The following is a 24,111-nucleotide window of genomic DNA, read 5'->3' on the forward strand; positions in this document are numbered from 1 at the left end:
ATAGTAGATCATCAGGGTTCAAATCACCCTTCCGAACAGGAACAGGCTCAATAAACATGCACGACATACACAAAATATTTGAGTATAACATTTATACGCCACATCGCATACAACGCGTGTAATTTTAATAGATCGTTGCGCGACGGATTCAAATAGACCAATCCGATGGTGATTATTTAGCGCCCGCGTGACCTCCGTCCAATGCACACGCCCAGTTCTGATCTCTAGCCAATCAAAGACAAAGTAGGCGGGTGACGCACGCGGCAGCGGAGGATTCAAACAAAAAGATGGCAGCTGGGAAAGACGGCGACGGAAAGAAACAAAATAAAAGGTAATGCCAAATAAACGTGTGCGAAAGTGAAGGTAAAAAAAATGCCCGCTCTCACTTTTGAGCACAAGTGCGCTGCCAGTCATTAGACGCGTCAAAAACGGCGCCGCGGCGTTAACGTGTATTTTTCCCGTGACGGACTGTTTAAAAACACGTCTGCCGTTGTGGCAGCGCTCCTCCTGTTGTTACGTGCTGCAGACCTGCCGCTTTGTTTCAAAGGCTATCACTGTTTGATTCATTGGTTTTATTTTAAATTTTGCACCCGAATAACGAGGGAGAAACAGTTTCTCATTTAGAGGCGTCAAAAAACATTGACGTGGCTCCGATAGAGAAAGCGGAAGAAAAACACTACCGACTGACCAATCTGGTCACATTTGGTCTGCTGTTGACACGGTGTAATAACCTGTTTTGGGCTTTTATTGTGTGCATTGAAATACCATTATATGTCCGTTTTGTAGTTGCCCTGTTGTTTAGTGTACATGTAAATAGTTTCCCTCTGCTGTATTTTCATTCTTCCAAGTTGAGATTGTTGAATTTGTTTCGATGTAAAACTGTCATCCTGTAGAATAACCGCGACTGCACTGCAGACATACACACGGACACTGAAGCGTACAGGACTCATTCTCAAAAAACGCAAGAATCGCACGTATTCGTTTTTTAACGAGTTTGTCATTTATGCATGGGCGAAAAATCGCAAGAGGTTCTCCTCAAATCCATGAACTGTTGCATAATTCGAATTTTACTACAGCAGCTAAATTCCAAAGCTCAGCTTGTCACGTAAAGAACTGGTTTATTACTTGATTAGAACTTGTATGCTGAGGAAATATTACGGGCACACCTGTCGCTCGCTTGAACCTTGACGTTGCGAGTCTTGTGACAGATCTAGTGTCAAGAGATAGTTGTTAGAATTGCATGTTTATTGTCATATTGTGCGTTTTACAATAAAGTTCTGCTGATAAATGTTAAAGTTGTCATTAGGATATGGGTGTGTGTCAGATTTCACGTGTCCACAGTGAACTTCAGGGTGGTCTGACGAGTTTTAAATGCTGTTTAAGCAGAAATTGCCACTTTACAGTATTGTTGTATCAACCCATTTATCTGTTCATGCATTGTCATTAACCACTTATCTGCTTCATGTGTTGGTTATCTTTGATGTCTTAAGGGACATACCATGTGCAAAACAAATGACAGCATGGAATTACAGTTTCAGCCTGAACAGAATGTTTTTGGGCCTTGGGTGTAACCCAGGGTACCTGGAGGCTGTCTTCAGGAACACGTGTAGACCAAGGTCACTCCACACACAGTAAATACGTAGTTCCATGAGGTCCCTGGAGGTAGAAGGCACGATAGTGCCGTGCTTCTCATAATTATTTCCTGTCACATATTAATTTCACACTCTGTTTTGTTTTTGTTAATTATAAGCTTGATGAGGACAGTGCCCTTGTTATGGAAGTCAGTCTTTTATTATCTGAAGTACTTGCCAGTTGGTGGAATGAGCAAAGGAAGTTCAGCCACATTTAAACGCAGCTCAGAGCTGATAATAGGCATTATTGTGAAGATGACATTGCTGTTGTTTGTCGTGACCTAGACGACCTGCTATGTACAGCATCCTCTCTCGTCGTTATTAAAGCCCTCTCAGTCTCAACCCCCTCCCCCTTGTTGTAAGCCAAGTGTTTAGGTCACAGGTCCACTGGTCTGCGCTGGTCCACAGAGGCTATATAGCATGCTGTATTTCGTCTTTTACATGTTTATAGGCTGAAAGTTTAAAATTCCTCCATAAAACAATTTTTCTTAAGGTTTTACAAAAGCAGAGGTTCATCTGATATTTTGCACTTTGTGTCATCTGGTAACTGATGCAGCTGTTTTGAGTGTGCTGGCTGAATCCTGGCTCTCCAGATCGTTAGGAAATCTGCCCTATGCTGTACTCTTAAAGCATGCTAATTATACAGAAACATTCTCCATAAATACTGAAGCCCTTTTGAATAACAGCACCTTTAGAAAATACTTGATTTACATCTTTCTAGGTTGCAGTTTGTAATTTGAATTTCATGAAAGTGTCAGTCCATTTGTGTCTGTGTGATATGATCATTTGCAGAGAAATGCCACAGTTCCATATTTATGTCAACAACTTTTCTAAGAGCCCTGTAATAGGTTGTAGGCTCTCTTAATAATGTCATTATATTTTAGGGACGGGCAGTTTTCTGCATGCACTTAAAATTAATTGTTTTTCGTTTTTGACTTCCTGCTGTCGTGTTGCTATGTGCTTTCATAACAGCTTTGGAGGGTTTGCAGGGTCCCAGTCTGACCTTGTAAATGTTGGGAGAATAATTAATTCTAGTGTATGTGTTCCTCCTATTAGATTCAGAATTATTATTGGGTTGCAGAGAGGTGAAGGACCAGCATGCCCAGTAGTGGAGGGGTGGCGGGGGATCCACCCAGGGCAATTTAGAGGACCCCCCCCCGTATTGTGACACCCCTGCCCACCCTAGTGCACAACTATTTATTACATCGGGTGAAATTATGAGATGAACAGGTGAACGTGACCTCAAAGCTGACCTCGTCCCATTTCCCAGAGGGACGCTGTGCAACGTGGTCGTCAGCCAGGAGATGTGCCCTCCAGGCCACACTCCCATCATCTTCAACCCGGATTTCTTCGTGGAGAAGCTCCGCCACATTCACCCGGAGAGCTTCACCGAGCTGGTGCTGAGCAACATCACAAGGCTCATCGACCTGCCCGGCACAGAGTTTGCGCAGCTCCTGGGAGACGTGGACCCCAAGCTGCCCAGCGCCGGCGGCTTCTTCCGCTCCTTCAACTTCCTGAAGCGCAAAGGTCAGTCAGTGGTTCGCCATGGGAGCTCACACGACTCGCCGAAGCCCCCCCAGCACTCAGGGGTGATGCAATGAGCTTATAATAAATATCTGGTTCCTCATTTTGTCTCTCTTGGAAGGTCACCGGGCGTCGTTCAGGACTAAAGAAACATCTATCCTAGTGAAATGATTGATATTGTTCTTGCAGGTCAACAGACAATACATTTACTGAATGAAAATGAATACCAAAGAATATATCAAGTGACTGGTTTTTCCTCATCTGAAAGTTTGTTTGTGCTGTGATCCGTCTTTATCCTCTAATAATAGAGGTAGTAGTGTGGATACTGCAAGAAACCAACCTCTCTCTTTTAGGGTTTAGTCCTGGGGTCCCCAGCTATTTTTGTCACAGGGTCAAATTTGATCAAAAACACAAAACCCAAGGTTCTTCATGTCTGAAAATATTTCTTGACCTGGGGGTGTTCGATTGTGTGGTGTTATGGACTCCATTTTATTTCGGTCAAGATGAGGACTGGAGTCTGCCAGTTGCTGACAGCTGTTTTAGTGAATTAGACTGGTTGGTTATTTGGCAGCAGTTGTTGATCAAATGAAGTATGGCCTGCTAATAAGCTGTGCTATTGTATCAAAGAAAGCTGGTCTTTATCTTCCACTTATTGCAGAAACGGAGGGCAGGTTTTTACTTTATTCTGTGTCAGATGCATCTCCCAGTGAGTCCAGGGAAATGCGGACATGTTTTGGCGGTGATTCCCTGCCAGACATGGTGTATCGGTGGCAGTGCCCACGAGTGATGGGGGCTGTCGGCAATGTTGAAGTTGCAGAATGTCCTAGACACAGAGGTCGATTCTGGGCAGCTTGTGCTGGGTATGTCATGTTCTGTGAGCTGTCTTGTGTCAGATTGACAGGTTTTCTTTTGCTTTTTTGTTAATCTGAAGGTCGACTGTTACTCTTGTTTCCTCTTGTGTATTTTCTATTGTGTCTCAAGCTGCCCAGCCTATTCATTTTTCTTATTTTTGAGCCAGTTTCTGTGATATACTGGCTGTAAGGGTTCTCCCTCCCATTTGGCACTACTTCATAACATTCATGACATTTCTAGAAGAATCATTCATTTCCAAGAAAGATGCCCACTCTTCTGAGGTATGTGTTGACATCAGTATCTTTAAGTGTATTGAAGCGCCGTCCGTTTGCGCCTGGCCTTAAGTGGTTGTTGATAAAGCAAAAGCCAACTGGAGCGTGGTCCGAGATGAGGTGAATTGTAGCTTTGGGTACATCGGGTAATATGGAGCTGGCTGTCAGAAAATAATGCATACGGGACAATGATTGGTGGATGTAGGAGGAGTGTCATTCGCTAAGAGGTTTGGTAGATGCCGAATATCTCCAAGGCTGAGGTGTATGATATATTGTTTGATTGTCTCTTTGGAGTACCTTTTTGATCGATCCAGATTTTGATCGATATCGGTGCCGAAATCTCCCGCAGTAATAGCAGTTGAAGTTAAATAATCAATCAGTAAAGAGATTAGACAAGGCTATGAAATTAAGTTGAGTTGGCATCATTTGGACCATATAAATGGTCAATAATAAAATGGTTGGTGCGGCAACTTTCTGGCTCTGCTGTCTTGAGTCATATGAGGCCGAGTGTCTCATTAAATTTCAGGGTCTTTGTTACACTTTGTAATTCCAGTGAGATGGGTTTCTGGCAGTAAACGCGTCTTTAATACTGAACTATGTAGTGTGTAAATGTTCTGTGTGGCTGCCCGGCTTTCACATTTATACGGAATATCAGCGGTTTAAGAATCCCGGGCTGCTGTTTATTACTGTTGCGTGTGTTTACCCTTTTTCAGAGAAGGGAGTTGTCTTCGGCGCACCGTTGACTGAGGAAGGAATCGCCCAGATCTGCCAGCTCATCGAGTACCTGAGCAGAAGTGAGAACTCCCATTGTGCTCTGCCTGTAAAACATGTTACCAGACAGACTCTCTGCGTGGTCTTTAGTATACGTGGTCTTTAGTATACGTGGTCTTTAGTATACGTGGTCTTTAGTATACGGTCTTTCTGTGTGTCGCTGGTGAGGTGGGCTTGACTGCTTCCAGTTAAAACAGGACAAATTCTTCTGGTTTTTTGCAAATGTTTAGTTTGATGCAGAGACACACAGAGACACTGGTTTAAGGCAATGTTTTGTATAACATTAAGTCCCATAGTTGCACTGCACCAAGTGCTGTAGTACTGGGCACAAAAATTTGATACCTTTCCTCTGATTTCCGGGCAGGTACCAGCACCAAACGAGCTGGGCTGTTGTAGGGACTTTGGGACGGGACTTGCAAATGTTTTCATTGTCAATTTGGTTATGCAGATAACCTGCCTCACACTTGCAAAATACATCTGCTATCCTGAAAAGGCATCTCAGAAAATAAAAATATACAAAGTGAAAAGTTAAAAAAAAAAAAACAACGCTAGAAGTTCCATAGTTCTTGTACTTTTTTGAAATACTGAAAGTGTGGTACCTGGTGCCCTAATTCTTTAAAACAGGCTGTGCTTGCTGCAGTGTGCCAGTGCGGTATTAAAACGCCCATTATTGTCTCTGTCCACGGCTTGCTCAGATTTGCATGTAGAGGGACTGTTCAGGGTCCCAGGCAATAGCATCCGACAGCAGGCCCTGCGGGAGATGCTGGACAGTGGGGTGGACATCGACCTGGAGACGGGTGACTACCACCCCAACGACGTGGCCAGCCTGCTGAAGAGTTTCCTGGGGGAGCTGCCTGAGCCCCTGCTCACGCACCGGCACTATCACGCCCACCTGAAGATAGCAGGTGAGTGGCCGGAGGGGGCGGAGCACGGCGCCGGGACCCACAGCCCTCTAACCGGCGAGCCACCATCGCCCCCCCACAGACCTGATGCTGTTTGACGAGCACGGCAACAAGACGACGCTCCCCGACAAGGAGCGGCGCATCGAGGCCCTGCAGCTGCTGCTCCTTCTGCTGCCCCCCGCCAACCGCAGCCTACTCAAGCTGCTGCTCGACCTGCTCTACCAGACGGCCCGGCGGCAGGACACCAACAAGATGTCCGCCTTCAACCTGGCGCTCATGTTCGCGCCTCATGTCATATGGCCCAAGAATGTAGGTGACCCACCAGGGCTCCCTCCTTCCCTGACTCCTATTGTCCTGCTTTTCTTTTCTCTTTTCTCTCCTTTTTGTCTTCCATCCTCTATTCTTCTCACCACTTGTCCTCCTTTCCTGCTTCTTTTCTCTTTTGTCCCCCTTTCCCATTTTTTTCCTGGAATAAACTTCCTACTTATTCCCGCATCATTCCTCTCTGCACCTCCCGTGTGATCTGTCTCACTCAGGGTGGGGGGCCACGGGGTCGCTGCCCCCAGCTGAAAGCTGATTGGCCTTCACAGTGCCCGCTCCCCTGTCACTCGCCAACTCAAAGCTCATTGGCAGATAAGGCTGCCCCTTCATATCCCCCCCCCCACCCTAACAAATTCTCGAATCACCCCTGAGCTAACTCAAGTTCACAAAGCCTTTTATTGCAGCCATGGTGTGTGCATTCGAGTAATTTTGCCTGTCAGGGACGCCTATTATGTGGTTCCCAAGTAATTATGTCACTAATAAAACCGCATCTGGCTTTTCAGGTGCTGATTAATCGCTAATTAAAATGTTTCCCAAAGCACACAGGAGTCCCAATCGCTAACCCCCGCTATACGGCATCTGTGGGATGTTTTCTTTCCCTGGGATAAATTTGCTTTAATTAACTCATTCTTTGTTCTAGATGACTGCGACCGACCTGCAAGGAAACATCAAAAAGCTGAACGAGGGCATGGCGTTCCTCATCAAGCACTCGCAGAAGCTCTTCCGAGTCAGTCTGGCCGCCTCTGTGATGTGGCTGTTAGAGGAGAAGGCACTGCTGTATTCACTGGAGGTTTCCCTTTTGTATATACAGTATCTGTCGGGAGTCTGCACTCACCTGCTTTTAACGCGTCTCTCTATTTTAGCTGTTTCATTCGCCTTGCAGGAAAAGGCCTTGAGGCAATGAGGTTTTATCCAATACTGCAACAGCCAAGAGAAGTGTTTCATATCTCAGAATTACACCCCTGCTGAAAATCATTTGCTTTTAACAATATAAAGACCCTAATCGCATCTTGAGGTTATGTAAGTACCGAGAAGAACGAGGAAAGAGATGGAGTGCCACCCCCCCCCCCCCCCCCCACCCCCCCCCGACTTAATCCCTGTTGAGCAGGTCTACGGTGGTTTAGATCGAAAAGTAAGAGCAAGAGAACCAGCTGTTGACCAGAACTTGTGGAAACTCCTTCAGGACTGTTGGAGAAGCGTTGCAGGTGGCTACGTGTGGAAGTTGGCTGAAAGAACAGCAAACGCCTACAGTGCTGTCATAGAATGCAAAGGCGGCTGTTTCGGAGAGGATAAAATTTGGGGGAATTTTCAGACGTGGAACACGTCACTTAGTAGCCATAATATTTTTGTAAGTTTGTTGCCATGAGGGCTTTTACTGTCAGGTGAATAACAGCTGAAATGGAGACAAAGGCATTAAAAGTTGTGTCCAGACTTTAGACTGCTACTGTATATTGTATATTTTTGTTAAATAACAATAGACTTTTCTCTTTCATGCCAGCTATTAGCCTCTGATTGGGTCATGAGTTTTTTTGTTTGTTTGTTTCTGGGATCCCATGTAATTACAACACCCGATGTAGTGGCTTTTTATAGCCAACAGGGGGCCCTCACACACACGTGTAGTCTGAGTGGTGGTAAACACTGCAGCTGCTTGCAGGGGTTGCCTGGAGACGTGTGAAAGCCCCGTGGATCTCGCGGATTAGGATTGTTCATCCCTAATCGTCTCCGTCTCTGTAGGCTCCTGCCTACATCAGGGAGCACGCAAGAAGGCAGCTTGTGGCATCGAAGATCCCGCAGTCCAAGGTAACTATCTCTCCAGCGCTGTGCTGTGACACGCGTGTCGACCAGTGACGGAGCCCGGAACCCAGTGGATCACTTTCCGTGTGCGTCATCTATGTCAGGATGACCTGGACCTCCTGCCTGCCTCCACGAGCGCGACACCTTCCAAGCGGCCCTGCCAGGACCCCGAGGCCAACCCACACACCGAGGAGGCACTCAGGGACCTGTTCCGCCACGTCAACAACTTGCCCGAGTCCGCCAAGAAGAAGAAGTACATCCGCCAGGTGCCTTCTGAGTTTACCCACACTGACCAGCAGGGGGCAGCCTGTACCAGCTCCTGATAAAGGGAGATGTGCTCTTCACACAGAGCTGATCATGGGCCTGGTTCAACTTCAGTGGTGGCCCTCTGGGTGAGATGGGCCAGTGCATTAGCCCAAACTGTAACCCGCACTGCTAACGTGTAACTGGGTGCACCTTGGTAATTGAGTACTTGGGAGAGGTTTTTGCTTTGGTAGGCCAGTATTGATTGTCTGTCTTGTGACTCCGCCCACCAATTTTTAGCTTGCGAAGGGGGTGACACCAGGGACCCCAGGATACGACTGCCCAACCCCTCCCACAGGAAAGAAGCACCCCCGCTCCCGTTCCTTCGGGGGGCTGATCAAGGTGGGCCCCCTCGCTCTCCTCGAGTGTGTGAGCCGCTTCCGTGGTCGAGTTACCTTCCCTGTGTGATTGCCGTTAATACCCTGCCGTGTAAATGGGGATTGAAGGCATGAGGAATAAAGAAACTGACAATAAAAGGTAATAATTATAATATGGTAGAATGGCCTTTTCAGCTGTCGGCCTGCTGTCGTTTGCCTGAAGAAGGAGGCTCTTTACCTGTAATTACATTCATCTAACTGAAAGAAGTATGAGCTAAAATTAACCAGCCAAAGCATCAGCAGTGGTAACCGTTTAAACAGTCGTCCTGTGCCACAGAAAAGAGTCCTGGGGAGCCAGGCAGCGGCAGAAAGGCGAGGCCAGGGGACGCCCCCATCTGCAGGCGTCCCCCCCGAGGGACACGGGAAGGAGAACCCCATCCAGAACGCTGTAAGGAACCCGCCGCACTCGGAGTTCGGCAGTGCCGTTTTCCGGTTCTGTGTGGAGCAGTGCACCCTGGGTGAAGGCTGTTCTCGTGATCCCTTTCGATTTTATTTTATTTTTTTTTTAAGCTACTAATCTGTGCTTTACGTCTGATTTTGTTACCATCTTGTTCCCTAGACACAGAGGAGCCGTGATTCGGCAGTAGTGACAAACCCTGCCGTTTGTCCCAAGGTGGCAGTCTGCTGGGACCAGGTACCGGCGCACTAAACAGAGGTGGCCAGCTGTGGGACGTTGCGAGGGAGGGGCTTAACGGTGTCTTTTGGTGATGCCAGCTGCCCGTTGGACGTAATGCCGATCAGTTCCATTAGGGGACACTGTCCCACCAAGAAGACGCTGGTGACAAAGGCACAGAGAGAATCAGCACATGTAGCAGAAACGTGATCACTAATAAAAGTTAATGGCTTTGAGATTTTAGTGTTTTTTATATATGTGCATGTGTATGTATGGTATTTATGTATGGTGCTTATCAACATTTATATGAATGTTATTTTATAGCTCGGTGTAAGCATCTTAGCTGAGCCTAATCATTTCACTTTGAAATTATGTACTGTGTTGTTTCCTCCCCCAGTGTAAAGTCTTTGAGGGTGGGTCACCATTGCACACAGTATGGTTATGTTTAGTCGTTATCTAGAGGACGCTGTGTGCTTCATGTCTGAATTCCTCTGTTTTTCAGGAGTCTTCCATCCCTAGCACGTGGTTTACACCCACACAGGAGTCCTCGGTCTAGGGGCAGGGATCATTATACACTGGATCTCCGGTGACATTTTTTATTTTATTTTATTTTTTTTAACATGTTTTTTAATGTGATTTGTAAGCGCTGCGATAGAAAACGCTGTGAGTGACCACTTGATGAGGAAGCTGCTTCCTGTCGGCTGGTGTGCCCGTGTCCTTGTGCGGCCCGTCGGACACGGAGAGACCGCATGTGGGACGCCCGTCTGCTCCTGGGCCGTCCAGTAACGTGAGAGCTTCACATCGATCAGTTATGGTTTAGGAGCACAGCTCCGTTGTGACCGGCCCAGGCGGTCAGACACCCAAAGCGGGCCTGCACGTGACGTCCATGCATTAAATGCAGACCGAAGCAAATATGCTTAGGCAGATAAATGGGTGCTAAGCTTGGGGGGGTAGGGGGCTTTCACAAAGAGCCATATCAATGTTAGCATTGCACAATGACTGGTATATTCCAATCCCTCCTGAGGGACGGAACTATTTTTTTATGAATTAATTTTTATGAATTTCTTTCTTTTACTGAATACATGCATCTGTAGTTATCTGTTAATCCCAAGCATATCCCAGCCCTAACAATATGTGATGATATTTAGCTGAGAGACCTAGTTCCACCATCATGTGGATATTTATTCACTCCTATACCACTGTTTTTAAATGTTAGTGACATAATAGCCTCCATATATGTAGACTCAACTGGATCTCAAGTTAATGGACATGCTTTCTCGTTACTAGGTTTACTTTTATCCTGGGATGAGCCTGAATTCCTCTGGGATATTCCTTAAATTGATATTATGGGATGTTATTTTTTAAATAGATATTCTGTCTACTCCTTTGCCGTCTGCTGTCTGAAAATGTTTCTATGTTTAACCCTATCAGTCTGGCCTCTAACCCTCTGGGAGTTTTTCTTTTTACAATTTTATTTCCATAAGCTGTTTTTAATTGTTCAAGTAATTGTGTGTGCTGTGACGTACGGGCTGTCTGATGCTCTCAAGGTCAAAATAGTGGTTCCATTGGCTGCAAAGCTGACTATGTTGCCAGGGACGACCACATGTGTGAAATGAATAGTGAGACTTCCTGCACAAGGACATCGTCTTTGTTTACTACTTTTTTTTTGTACCAGTGAGTCTCAAGGTTGTGTTTCTCAAAATGTCTATAGAAAACAAAAGTATCTTTTTTTAATGTGTGTGATGGGTTAGGTGAGGTTGTGGATGTTTCGGGAGGGGAAAGACCAGCTGTTTTGGTGGCGGGAGAGTTGTTGGGAAGGTCAGTCTCTGAGTATGCAGAAGGGTTTTTTTTAATGGCCTTGGTGACTGATGAAATGGAGGTTTTGTTCTGTAAGTGACGTATGGTTTCTCTGAATCGATGGTGAGGCATGTCAGATGGGTGCCTTTTACAGGGCCGTGCTGGTGAAGTGCTAATCTGCCTGTATCTTATACAGTCAGTGGGAGTATTTTAATGTACATTTTCAATTCAGAATCTCTGTGCTGCAAGTCCGTTTCCTTTTGTTTAGTGGGTATTGTTTTAACTGATAAAAATAATACTGTTAGAACTATTCTGTTTGTTTCTGTTTGACTGGAAGAATTGTGTGTTACATATGGTTTGAAAATATGCATATGTTTGAAAAGCGTGCTTAGTATAATTAATTATTAAAACCAGCAGAGTGTAAACAATGGTCAAGTTTCCAAATCTGCATAAACCAGGATTTTTAAAAGTGGTTTATCTCCAAGGATGGATTGTGAACGTTATAAACACTGGTTGTAGCGTAATTTTTACATGGTTACCTATTAGCTCTGGGGGAATCTTCACGCAGGAGCCGTCAAACCTTGTTTCATGACAGTAATACATATGGAGTTCTTTTCTCCATGGTACTTTCTCATTTAATTGTTTCCCGTATTCAAGAAAAGTCTGATTACTCCTGGGTGTTAAAGAGGCACCTTGCTGTAAATATCACAGAACAGTCTGTGAGGCGATTGGAGCCTTTCTCACTTTTAATGATCGCATGTGCTGTTCTCCAGACGGAGATCCACCCTTTTAAGCAGGAAGTGTTTGTGCTTCCCTGTTACGAAACGTCATAAGCTGTTACCTTAAAACCCCTGTGGATTTTATACACTCCTGATGCTGTCCTGTGAGCCTTTCTTCCTTTTTTTGACTGGATGTACAGTGAATAAAAATTTATGGTAGCTTCTAAATGTTTTTCCCTGTTTTATTTATTGCTCACCTCTGTTTTGTTGATGGATGTGTTTGTGTTGGAGTTTCCTGTCGATAATCTTTAACCTCAGATCTTTTCTTTCGTCAGCCTTATGTCCAAACCGCCGTGTGCTTTATTTTTAATTGAAAGGTTTCCATAGAAAGACAGAGAGACTGGTAAAAAGTTTGGTTCTGTTGTTGTAATCATATAAGGAATGAACAGGGCAAAACCACTCGTGTGAGTTGCCAGGTACTTGGAATTAATTCTGTTTCTGTGTTTATTTGCTGTAAAAACATTGACGTCCTATACGCCGTCTGCATGTGGTTTCTCTTATTTGTATGATATAATTTACACTGAAGCATTGTATTAAACTTTGGATTAAACATTTTTTTGCTTTTGTTTTTACTCTGCTCCATTTCCTTGTAATTTAAAATCTATCTATGATACTTTGTTCACTACATTGATGTTGTAGTTGAAGTATCCGACCACTAGATGTCAGTGTATCAAAGAAAACGGAAATTCCCTACATGCTATTTGGCTTTTTTGATTTTGCATGTAGAGAACTAAGAAACTTTATACAACATATTTTACTCCTATCCTTTATTGACTGGGCACTTTATAAGGTGTAAAGATTTTTCGGTAAATGTTCAAAATGTATTTTCGCTGATTTTTCCCCAAAATAGTTGAATAGGTTTTGGTATCATTCTTTAAAGTCCATTAACTAGTCCATCAAAATGTCTATAGAAAACAAAAGTATCTTTTTTTAATGTGTGTGATGGGTTAGGTGAGGTTGTGGATGTTTCGGGAGGGGAAAGACCAGCTGTTTTGGTGGCGGGAGAGTTTTTGGGAAGGTCAGTCACTGAGTATGCAGAAGGGTTTTTTTTAATGGCCTTGGTGACTGATGAAATGGAGGTTTTGTTCTGTAAGTGACGTGTGGTCTCTCTGAATCGATGGTGAGGCATGTCAGATGGGTGCCTTTTACAGGGCCGTGCAGGTGAAGTGCTAATCTGCCTGTATCTTATACAGTCAGTGGGAGTATTTTAATGTACATTTTCAATTCAGAATCTCTGTGCTGCAAGTCTGTTTCCTTTTGTTTAGTGGATATTCCTGCTGACTTCACTGAGGGCTACGAGGTGTCCCTCTGTATTTTTGTCTTGCTGTATGTATGTGTGTGTGTATATATCCATCCATCCATCCATTTTCCAAACCGCTTGTCCTACTGGGTAGCGGGGGGTCCGGAGCCTATCCCGGAAGCAATGGGCACAAACCAGGGAACAACCCATGATAGGGGGCCAGCCCATCGCAGGGCACACTCACACACACCATTCACTCACACATGCACACCTACGGGCAATTAGCATGTCTTTGAACCGTGGGGGGAAACCGGAGTACCTGGAGGAAACCCCACGATGACATGGTGAGAACATGGAAACTCCACACACATGTAACCCAGGCAGAGATTCGAACCCGGGTCCCAGAGGTGTGAGTTAACGGTGCTAACCACTGCACCACCATGCCACCCCATATATATATTCGTTTAAGTAAAGCATATATATATATATATATAAATAAAAATATATGCATATGCTTTACTTAAATGTTTGTGTGTGTTCCGTGAGGGTTGCAGTGTCGGCTCTATCCCTGATCCCCTCTGATGCCAAAGGGTATTAATGTAATATTCAGCCTTCACTGGAGTTTTACCAAAGGTTGCAGTCAAAGGTACAACAGAAGCATCAGTGGGCAAGGACTCCAAGATATGAACCTGCCTTCCTAGGAGCTCACCACTGGTCCACAATCCCTGGCCTGGACTAAGATTATTATTCTAGAGGATATTTCATTTAAAACAAGGCATGTGTGCGGAACGGACCTTTGCCTAACTTAAGTAAATAACCGTTTGAATGGTACAGATCACAAGCTTTTCATAGCCTGGTGTTCTGCATGCTGAATGTCTCAGGGCTGATTGTATCCACAGGCTCCAGCCCAAAGGAAATGAAGCGTGGAAATGGGGCCGCTGTCCCCTTCGATACAGCGCCGGTTTTGGTTTTGGGACCGCAGTACTGCCAATGACCCAGGACGCCGAACGCAGACGTGCAGCTAATGACTGCGAAGATGCAGCCGGCTCGGGCCGATGTGAGCCAGCTGCTCCGGGTCTCTGCTGTGCGTCTGTAGCGGATTCGGCGGCTGCGCTGTTTTTAAAAGGTATGGGGCCATCCCCGATGCACGCTGACATTTAACGTTTCGCTCCCAGGGTTTCCCAGATGTGCTTTAATGCGTGCGACTCTTACATTAAAAAGTAACGGCGCACGGCAGAACGAAACAAAGCTGCAGAAATCATTAGGCGCAGATCTGCTAAGCTGGTCAAACTGATGATAGCCGTCACGAAGGGAGCATGCATGTCCGTATTTACTAAGCCAGTCTGGCACTGTGCTCCATCGCCCTTCCTGCAAATCGACTGCTATGTCGAGGCCAATTGTGGCAGTTTGTAACCAATAAAAGCAGTCTGGTGAGAAAGTTGAGCTTCAGGGTTGTAGCTATGTACAGCCACACACTGCCGCTCGACTCATTAGGCGAGATAGGCGGCTGGGGTGACTTAGCAAGTCATGGTCGCTTTCTTCTGGACTGGGGGTGCTGCAAGAGCTTTGGACCGGTACCGGCTACACAGCGCATCGTTCTCTTAACACGCGCCACGCACTCATCACACGATTCATTATCGCCTTGCGCCAGACGTACTTCTGACAGCAGTCTGCATGTTTGACATGCGTTTCCTGCGAGTCCATTTTCTCTGCCGCCAAAGTGCAAGGCACAACCTTAAGCAATTACACCGATTTCCACGAGATGGAAACGCGCGACAAAGGATGAAATAACTTAGCTAATTATGGATAATTAAAGACAAATCTGTTTGCAGTTGTGCCAGGGGTGTGTCGGGCCCCAGGTGGCTGAGTGCAGTGCCAGTTGAATGCCGGAGGGGGGGCGGGGGGATCTGACCATGCCTTTTGAATTTGAAGGGAGACACCAAAGCCGTTCCCTGTCTGAAGAGGCAGAACAAAGAGAGAGTCTCTCTGAACACGCATCTCCAGTGCTGTGACTCCGCTGGTCTCTGACTCACGGCTGGTCTCTGACTCACAGCTGGTGTACCCGCCTGTCTGTTTCCAGGGCCTGGCCCTCTCCCCTTCCATGCAAACGGCAGGTAAATCAGCCCACTCACCCCCGCCACCCTCACCCAGTTGCCAGCCCTGTCCCAGAATGCCTCCTCATCACACTTTTCAACCACCTCCTGTCATACTCTGTGTGTTCTGCCCCCCCCCCCCCCCCCACTACTGATGGGTCTGCTGTGGCTATAGGCCTGGCTCTCCCCTTCCACTGGCAGATTCTCTCTCCCCCCCCCCCTCAATTACGCACACATCCAAATTAAAGCTGATTGTTTCCTGCCACTCCATTCGGTTGAGGCGGGGGGGTGGGGCAGGCGAGTTGTCCGACGCTGCCCCAAGCTACTAGAACACCCCCCACCCCGCCCCCCCCACTGTACGAAGCTGATTCTTTGTAGAGCTGTGGGCAACTCTTGTGTGTGCTGGGGGTGGGGGGGGGCGGGGGTTTGGATGAGACTCCTCCATGCACGTTGCTGCTTCCTGGTCTGCTGTGAGCCTGGGTGAGCGAGCGCGAGTTCAGGCAGGGTTCTGGGAGGGGGGGCAGGGGGTGGGGTGCGGGTGTTTGGGAGGGGAGGAGTCGAAGAGCTGCTATTTGTAGATCCTTGTGATGGATTACTGCTGTGTGTATGAGAGAGAGAGAGAGAGAGAGAGAGAGAAGGAGGGAGGGAGAAAGGGAGAGAGAGAGTGTGTGTGTGTTGTTTTTTCTTTTTTTCCCTTTTCGCTCTTGCCCTGCTCCCTCTTTCATGGGCTGGCATACGAGACACTGGAGTGGAAGAGAGAAAGATCGAACTCCAGAGCGGAGAAGGAGAACATCTCCACTGAGAGACAGACAGCACAGGAGAGCCTGAAAAAGGGACAAATTTGGATTAGAGAAGGATATAACTAAACAGCAAAGAACACAGATTCATATAGCAGTTCAGCATTTAATTAAAACATTACTATCAACGCTGTGAAAACATTTTTAGATAGTTATCTGTGTGAGTCTTTTTTTTTTAATGCATTAGATTTTTGACGATATTTTTCTTGTTCACGGGTGGAAGTAGAGTCACGTAGAGGCAGGAGAGCAGGTTTGTGGGACTGAGGACCAAGGCCGGGTGGCGAAGGTTGTAGCTGGCGGCAAGTATGCCCAGGGACGGTGGCCAGGCCGGGGTCAGAGCATGCCGGTGGTGTTGGGTGCTGCTGGCGTGGGCGGCCTTGGGTGCCGGGCTCACCGACGGCTGCCCTGCTCTCTGCACCTGCAGCGGCACCACAGTGGACTGCCACGGTTTGGGCATCAGGACTGTGCCCAGGAACATTCCCAGGAACACAGAGAGGCTGTAAGTATCTGCCTGGTGGAGGTGGGGAAGGGGGGGGAACCGTTTAATGTCTATTAAAACAATGTTAAGCTTCCCACCTCCCAAAAAAAAAAACCCTGTATAGCCACAGTGCTGCCACAGTGGGGCAGGTATAAATAGGTGTTCTGCGGAAATACAGGCGCAGATGTACATGCACATACATAATTAACACGTCTGCTAAAAATGCACGCGGGCACATGGTGCCAGCCGCGAGACGCGCCGCCTGCCAGCGTGGTCCGTGCGCGCAAGGCGCCCGCGTGCTTTGTCTGCATCTGCGGGCTTCACCCCAAAAGTAGCGCCGTAAATGGGGGAAATGCCTGCGCAGCAAGGTATCGATAATGTACCTCCTAATACTGACAAAATAAGACATTTATCATGGCCGTTACAGTAAACTTTTCCCCTGTACGTCATGCATTTTGCAAGAAAATAAGTTGGAATCGAAATATTTATTTCCCCGTCATCTGTCATTATTATTATATACATGTGAATCGTTGGGGAATTTACTCCAGGTGCAGAAGGCACATGACCCCTCCACCTTCGGAGTTTTACCGCCAGGGAAACAGTTGTGCCTGAAGTGCCAAAAAAAGGTGCAGAAGAAGAGGGAATTAAAAAGCCTTTAGTGTTTATCAATCCGAGCTTCCGAAAGTGCGGAGTGAGGGGCGGCGGCGGCGGAAGCGGGGCTGCTTGCGGAGGGAGTCGCGTACATTGCGGATAGTTTTGTTTCAAGTTCACAGCGCTGGTCTGAATTATACATAAGCTGCAGACGGGCAGAAGTGGGGCGTCAGACTCGCGTGTAGCGAAGGAAGATGCGCATATTTAATGCCCCCCCGTCTCATTTCCAGCACCTTGTAGTAGCAGATGTTGCAGTGTCTGCTTATTATTATTTTTTTAATGGCGAGACGGGGCGGCTGTGTTTTCGTATGGTTGTTACCTCCTGCATTGTTTTTTTTTAGAATATGCAGCGAATAATACCGAGGAAACTGCTTTTTGCTGTTTCGCTGGCGGTTCAAAGAAAATCTCGATGTATCGGACGGTGCTTTGTACGAATTTTGTTTTCGTGTCCTGGCCATATATTTAAGGCGTAAAATAGCACCTTAAGGGTGCTTGACTTGTTTTGTTGGCATTTACGCATTCCGGTATCGGGCTGAAAAGTTACCCAGATCTGTGTTTTAAATGTTTTTCTTATTCTTTTTGAAACGGGAATTATCTTCCAGAAGCATTTTTTTTCAGTTTTTTCCCGATACGTCTGTGTCAGACACGTATAAATGTTGTCAGCTGAAATGTTATTCAGATATTTATTTGCGTGGAAAGCGCCGCTAAACTTGGAGGCGGCGAATACGCCCACGCGACATCCCCCTTGCAGCCGGTAATCCATCATGGTGACCGCGCACGTCAAAAGCCGTCCGGACAAAGCACCCGTCTTTATTAACCATTATTACTTAAATAAGCTTTCGGTGGCCAAATGGAGCTCGTCTTACGTCGTCATGGACGTACCTCTCCCAGAACAATCATTGCCCGAATACCCTTGTGGATTGCGCTTAGTTGGAATTTGTGAATTCTGCTATATGCGTTCCTATTATCGCCTCCACTTACGTTCACTTTAAAATGTTTTGTGGCAGAATTGGAAACGCTCCCTCTCCAATTCTTTGTTTAAAAAACGTTTTTTAAAAAATAAAACAGTAACCCTTAGTATTTTTAATATCAATAGTAAATTTAATAATAATAATTAAAGTATTTTGTGTCTCTGCCTTGCGTTGTAATATGTAAATCTAAGTGCTTCTGCTAAGAAAATCACTTACTATTATCATCATAAAAATAAGAAGTGACAACGTGATCCGTTGTTCCGCTCTGCGTGGAAATGTGCTCCCGCTTCGGAAAGTATGGCTAACAGCCATGCCTCAGTATTGTTACATCCTTCCAACCGCCGAAAGATCTGCCACTCAGACATAATGCTACCCCCCCCACCCCCTCCGAGCCCCCAGGCAGGGCCGGGCGGCCCCCTTCACACTGACAAGGTTTGTAAACGGTGCAGGGAGAGTGGGGATGTGAGGGTCGCACACCCCCAATCCCATTTGCACTTGTCAGAGAGCATGCAGGTCAGGCCTGACCTTTCTCTGCCCCCTCAGACGAGCTTCTGTAATGACTCTCCGGGTGCAGCGAATGTGGCGGCTACTGTCATTAGCTGGCTGCACACGTGGCCCACCCCCACCCCCCGAGAAAGGCCGAACCCAAAATCAAAGCCATGTTGTTTCCTCTGCCTCTCGCCAGCACCGCCGTGTCATCGACGTTCCCCGGAACGCCGCGAGCTGCTTTCTCGTCCCTTACAGCCTGCCAAGCGTCTCTCTCTTCCTCTCCCTATCTCTCTTTCTTCCACTACCCTTACATGTGCTTGTTTCCTTTCATTGTCCATCCCTTTTGCCCTAATAGGTTATGTATTCAGGGCCACAGTCATGGAGACTAAGACCAGGGGACATGCAGGGCATCCGGACCCTGACCCTGACCTCACTCCCCCAGGGTTGGGAATGGGCTGAGCCGGACGTGCTTCCTGACAGGTTCATTATACCTAAGGGAAGCACAGCGGGAAAATCTTGGATTTTACCTCATTTTCATTTGAGGCTGTTTTCGTGTGTGTGTGTGTGTGGGGGGGTTTATTGCGAACTGTCTCGGAGCCCCTTTTGTGCCCCTGTTTGCAGAGCGCGAATAGACCCACACATGGTCCCGGAGATAAGGCCAGGTACCGGTGAGCGGGCTGACAAGCAGAGATCTGTGCTGCGGTCGCCACATCCCCGCCGCCTAATCGGGCTTGAGACAGGTGCACTTATCTGCACGAGTGTCACGTCTCTGCGCTCTTAGATGGAGGATTTGTCAGCTTTTTAATTTTATTTGCTTCAGTGTTGAAACAATTCAGCGTCTGGCTTTTGTCGTTTATTAGTTTTTTCTGGTAGCTGGGTGTTGTCACTGTGGCGCATGTCAGGGCACAGGACAGCATTTTTAAACGGGGGGGGGGGTCAAAGGGCAGCCTCTTTGGAGAATTTATGCATTTTGTTGTTACATCACGATAGGTCAGCGAGGTGGGGGGGGGAGTATCTTTATAACCCACCCCCTACTACCTAAGCTCTCATAAACTACCCCGAGCAGGTCCAACGCAGACTCACCCTGGGGAGATGACTCCTGGGTCTTGCCCCGGTCGTTCGCCCCACACCATCGTTAGCATCAGTGCTGGGCTTGTCAGACCGACGTGGGATGAAATTCGGGGGTTCTGTAAACGGGGGTGTGGCGGTGATGCTTTGACCTCTGCTGCCTAATTGTAGAGACAGGCTAGTGTCCATCCAGGTGCCACTGCGCACTGCACTGCTCAGTTAATTAAAGGGCCGGAACGTGCGAAAGGTCATGTGTTTGTAGACGTGTGTGTCTGTTTGTGTCTGTCTGTCTGTGTGTGTCTGCCTGTCTGTCTATCTGTGTGTCTGTCTGTCTGTCTGTGTGTGTGTCTGTCTGCCTGTCTGTCTGTGTGTCTGTCTGTCTGTGTGTGTGTCTGTCTGTCTGTGTGTGTGTCTGCCTGTCTGTGTCTGTGTGTGTGTCTGCCTGTCTGTGTGTCTGTGTGTGTGTCTGTCTATCTGTGTGTCTGTCTGTCTGCCTGTCTGTCTGTCTGTGTGTGTGTGTGTGTCTGCCTGTCTGTCTATCTGTGTGTCTGTTTGTCTGTGTGTGTCTGTCTGTCTGTGTGTGTGTCTGCCTGTCTGTGTGTGTGTCTGCCTGTCTGTCTATCTGTGTGTCTGTCTGTCTGCCTGTGCGTGTGTGTGTCTGTCTGTCTGTCTGTGTGCGCGCGCGCATGTGGGCGTCTGATTTTTTTTAAAGCCTGTTTTATTTTAATGGGACCAAATATGTCAAAAATGTTGGCAATAGTTTTATTATAAATTTGATGGTGGGAGCAATAACTCTGTTAACGAGCGATCTAATGGAGGCCTGTTGTGTGGCGCAGACACACGTCGTCACACACACACTCGGGGGGGGGGGTGTCATGGTTACGGGCGAGTTATCCTGGATGGGGTTCATGCCGCCGACACAGGGCCAGGGCACCATATGTCCCTGTATGCCGGAATGAATAAATACAGAAAGAAGTCAGGACATGGCTGGTCTGGAGATCTGTGGGGTTCCTCACCCCCCTCCCGGGATCTGCGCTGCGGGTCCCCTCTGCCCGCCATGGGCACCCTTCTGCAGACGCCTCTTTAGGTAGGCCATCTTTATGCCCGCCCCTGGTAAGGCGGGGTGTTTGGCCCAGGCCGCTGGTTCTGGCTGGGAACAGGAGCGATAATGAGCCGCGGGGGATTGGCTCACCCCGGAACGGCGCGGGCAGGAGGTCGCCCCGGAGCCAGAGAGGAAATCTGCCTGCATAGGAATAAAACAGAAATTAGCTCCTGCGTATGTTTCAGCCCACTGCACCACTCCTATGGCATGTTTTGTGTATTTATATTTGTATTTATTTAACAGACGCTTTTATCCAAAAAAAAGAACATTTTAAGAAAACAATGTCAGACACTCCCTGGAGTGATTGGATGGTCGGGGCTTTACTTAAGGGCTCAGTGAAGAAATCAGCCTGGCAAACCTGGGATTTGAACTGATGACCTTCCCATCATATAAATGGCATCCCGACCCACTGACCCCCCCCTCCCCAAAATGTTAGACAGCCCCATGGAGAATGGGACAGCCTCTCATATGGTGGGCGAGTGCTCCACCATCCGAGCTGGGATCCGGGATGGGATTGGGGGGGGGGGGGGGTCTCTGTCTGTGTTGCCACAGCTCCCACTGTGACCCATTTGTTTGCGGCCCCAGAAAGCCGCCGGGTCCGCAGGTGAGGCCTGCACAGTCTGCGCCCGGCACCAGCAGGCCGGCCGTATGGTGTTTTTTTGACACCGGGCTGTTTTTATTTGGCAAACTGCAGCTTGTGATATTAACACCTTGGCAAAGTTTTTTAAATCTGCACTTTGACGCTGCGCTCGGTCGCTAGCGGCCCAGGGGGAGCGGAGCAGGGACTGTGACATCGGCGTGCGTGACGGAGCCTCGTCGCTCGCAGCCAGCCGTTTGCTGACTTTACTCTTTAACACTCTGACCGTACACGGCTGAACACTCCACAGTTTGACGGAATAGCCAATTAAACCCCCCCCCCCAAAATCACCACCCCGCGTTTCCAGACTGCAAAAAAACAGGCAGCGGTATCGTAAGTGGGGTATTGTAGTTTGGGTGGGGGACCCAGGATTCGCCCCCCAGGCGAGAGCGATCGGAGCACCCCTGTAATGACAGACGGGGTTTCCTCGATTATCAAGGCTGTGGGGAAAGCATGTCACTGAGGGGGGGGGCTCTGTTGTAGACACGCTGCAGTGAAAGCTGCCCTCCCCCTTCCAAAGAAGTGTGCCAAATCCTTAAACGCACAGGGGGTAGAGAAATTCACAGTGAAATTAAAGCAAGACTGCAGAAGATTTCCTTAAATTACCTCCCTTAGGAGACCTTAACTTATACTTCGATATAAAAGTTAGTGGCGAGAAATTGTAAATATTCTTAGTGAGGGGAAAAGGGGGGTTTGGCCACTTGTGTGTTTGTGACGTGTCGTGGTGTGTTCTGCGTTTGCCTGGAGACGGGATGCGGCTCGGCCACTTGTGTGTTTGTGACGTGTCGTGGTGTGTTCTGCGTTTGCCTGGAGACGGGATGCGGCTCGGCCACTTGTGTGTTTGTGACGTGTCGTGGTGTGTTCTGCGTTTGCCTGGAGACGGGATGCGGCTCGGCCACTTGTGTGTTTGTGACGTGTCGTGGTGTGTTCTGCGTTTGCCTGGAGACGGGATGCGGCTCGGCCACTTGGCAGGTCTGAGCCCGGGCCATCAGCAGTGCCATGGTATCGGCGGCCCGAAGCGGAGGTGGGCAGCTCCGCTTCGGGCCGCGGGAAGCCGGCGTGCTTTCGGGCGCTTCAGGCAGGCAGCGGGGATCGCAGCCGCTGGGCTGCCTCCGAGGTGGGGGCCCTGCTGCTCTCCCTGGGGTGAGGTACTTAGCCAGAATTACCCCAGTAAATTACCCAGCTATATAAATGAGTGAAATATAATTAGATTTGTATTTAAAAAAATCTGATGAAAACGTTATGTTTGCAATTTAAATGTGTTAATATGGTGTATTACAGGCTATAAACGGCATTAGCTGCCTTTGGTTTAGAATCAGGGTCGGTCAGGCTCCACATTGCAGTGGATGGAGACCAAGTTCCAACAATCCTCTGACACCTGTGGGGGGGGGGGTCTCCTTATAGTGTAGTATTTTTGGGGGGTAGAGAGGAGGGGGGGCTCCCTACATGTAGTATCTTTGGGGGTAGAGTGGCCATTACCTCATTAGATATTCATCCAGTGGTGTCTTGTAATATTCTAGGCAATGTGCTGAGCTGCTTTCAAAGACCAAAATATGGTAGTTGTGATATTGTTGGTAAAAATGACATTTAATAACAAGCCTTATATCCAGGGCCGTAGTGATTGGGCTGGTTTTGATTTCATTTAAGTGGTCTATCTGTGTGTGTGTGTGTGTGTGTGTGTGTGTGTGTGTGTGTGTGTGAGAGATTAGTGTTTTCCCCGAAATGAACAGAGAGTCCCCACAAAGGTATGAGTACCGATCTGTGCTTCTCCCTGGGTCTGCATGTTTGTGGACAAGCCTCCCAGCTCATCCATGCCCCCCCCCGCCCCCCCCTCCGCAGCCCTGCTTCCTCTCTTCCGCTTCTCCCTCCTTCCCTTTATCACTTCATATCCCTGCCTTGCTAAGAACTTCATTTCTAAGGATGCCGCTGAGTCTCCGGTGTTTTTCCCAGCCCTGATAATGCCGTTCACCGTAGACTCTGCCTCCCCGCCGGAAGATCAGCCTATTCTTCAGGCGCAGATCTTAAGAACAAATAAATCCCGACTCAGCTTTGATCCGGCCCGGCCCGGTGTTGCTGCCAGCTGGGAGTTGGGCCCAGTGCTCCCCGTACCCCCTCTGCAGCCCTCATTGAGTCTTTGACTCTCAGAGGTGCTGTAGCACAGAGCTCTCGCTGTGTGACTAATATTACTAAATCACCTGCATATTTATAAAGTCACACAAACTATTCATTTTTAAAGACCTTTCAGTCGAGGCTTTTGAAAAGCCCTTCGTTTTAGGGTCAATTCACCAGCGGGATTTGAATAAATCTTTCAAAATTGTGCTCTTTAAAATTCCAGAAGAGCTGCCAGGAATGCCCAGGGTGGGGGGCGGAATCTGGAACTGTTTCTTCCCCCATGGTCATTGGGTTTGGATCCATTTTCCCACCCTGGTCATTAGGTTTGAATCTGCATTTCCACATGTGGTTATTAGGTCTGGATCCATTCTCCACCACTGGATGCAAGGTCCAAGTCCACTATAGGCTTTATGTGCCAGCTCTAATGCTTTTTCTGCGGTCATTATGTCAGGCTCCACTCTCAGTTTGTTGTATGGTTAGATCTCCCCATGACGCTCCCTCGTCCTGCTCCAGCCTGGTCCTTATCATTATTGATTC

At 47.7% G+C, this 24,111-nt stretch overlaps 2 protein-coding genes across 4 annotated transcripts in view; both read left to right on the top strand.

Annotated features, from left to right (window-relative positions):
• The first annotated feature begins 191 nt into the window (after positions 1-191).
• On the top strand, positions 192-12,490 carry arhgap19 (Rho GTPase activating protein 19). 2 transcript variants are annotated; one of them, XM_048988022.1, is made up of 12 exons: positions 192-331; positions 2,902-3,158; positions 4,993-5,073; positions 5,746-5,955; positions 6,035-6,261; positions 6,914-7,000; positions 8,008-8,073; positions 8,172-8,333; positions 8,611-8,712; positions 9,025-9,135; positions 9,307-9,402; positions 9,863-12,490. In XM_048988022.1, the coding sequence occupies exons 1-11, from the start codon at positions 288-290 to the stop codon at positions 9,394-9,396; spliced, it is 1,437 nt and encodes a 478-aa protein (XP_048843979.1). In that variant the 5' UTR covers positions 192-287; the 3' UTR covers positions 9,397-9,402; positions 9,863-12,490. The 2 variants fall into 2 exon arrangements, with proteins under 2 accessions (XP_048843979.1, XP_048843978.1); XM_048988021.1 differs by having other exon boundaries at positions 9,307-9,381.
• A 3,487-nt stretch (positions 12,491-15,977) lies between these two features.
• The window catches only part of slit1b (slit homolog 1b (Drosophila)), an 81,760-nt gene continuing 73,626 nt past the window's right edge, over positions 15,978-24,111 (top strand). For both annotated transcript variants that reach the window (XM_048987868.1, XM_048987869.1), the window contains exon 1: positions 15,978-16,565. In XM_048987868.1, the coding sequence (XP_048843825.1) occupies positions 16,372-16,565 (194 nt within the window). In that variant the 5' untranslated portion in view covers positions 15,978-16,371. The remainder of the gene's footprint in view (positions 16,566-24,111) is intronic.

Source organism: Brienomyrus brachyistius, chromosome 20 (assembly GCF_023856365.1).
Source record: "Brienomyrus brachyistius isolate T26 chromosome 20, BBRACH_0.4, whole genome shotgun sequence".
NCBI lineage: Eukaryota > Metazoa > Chordata > Actinopteri > Osteoglossiformes > Mormyridae > Brienomyrus > Brienomyrus brachyistius.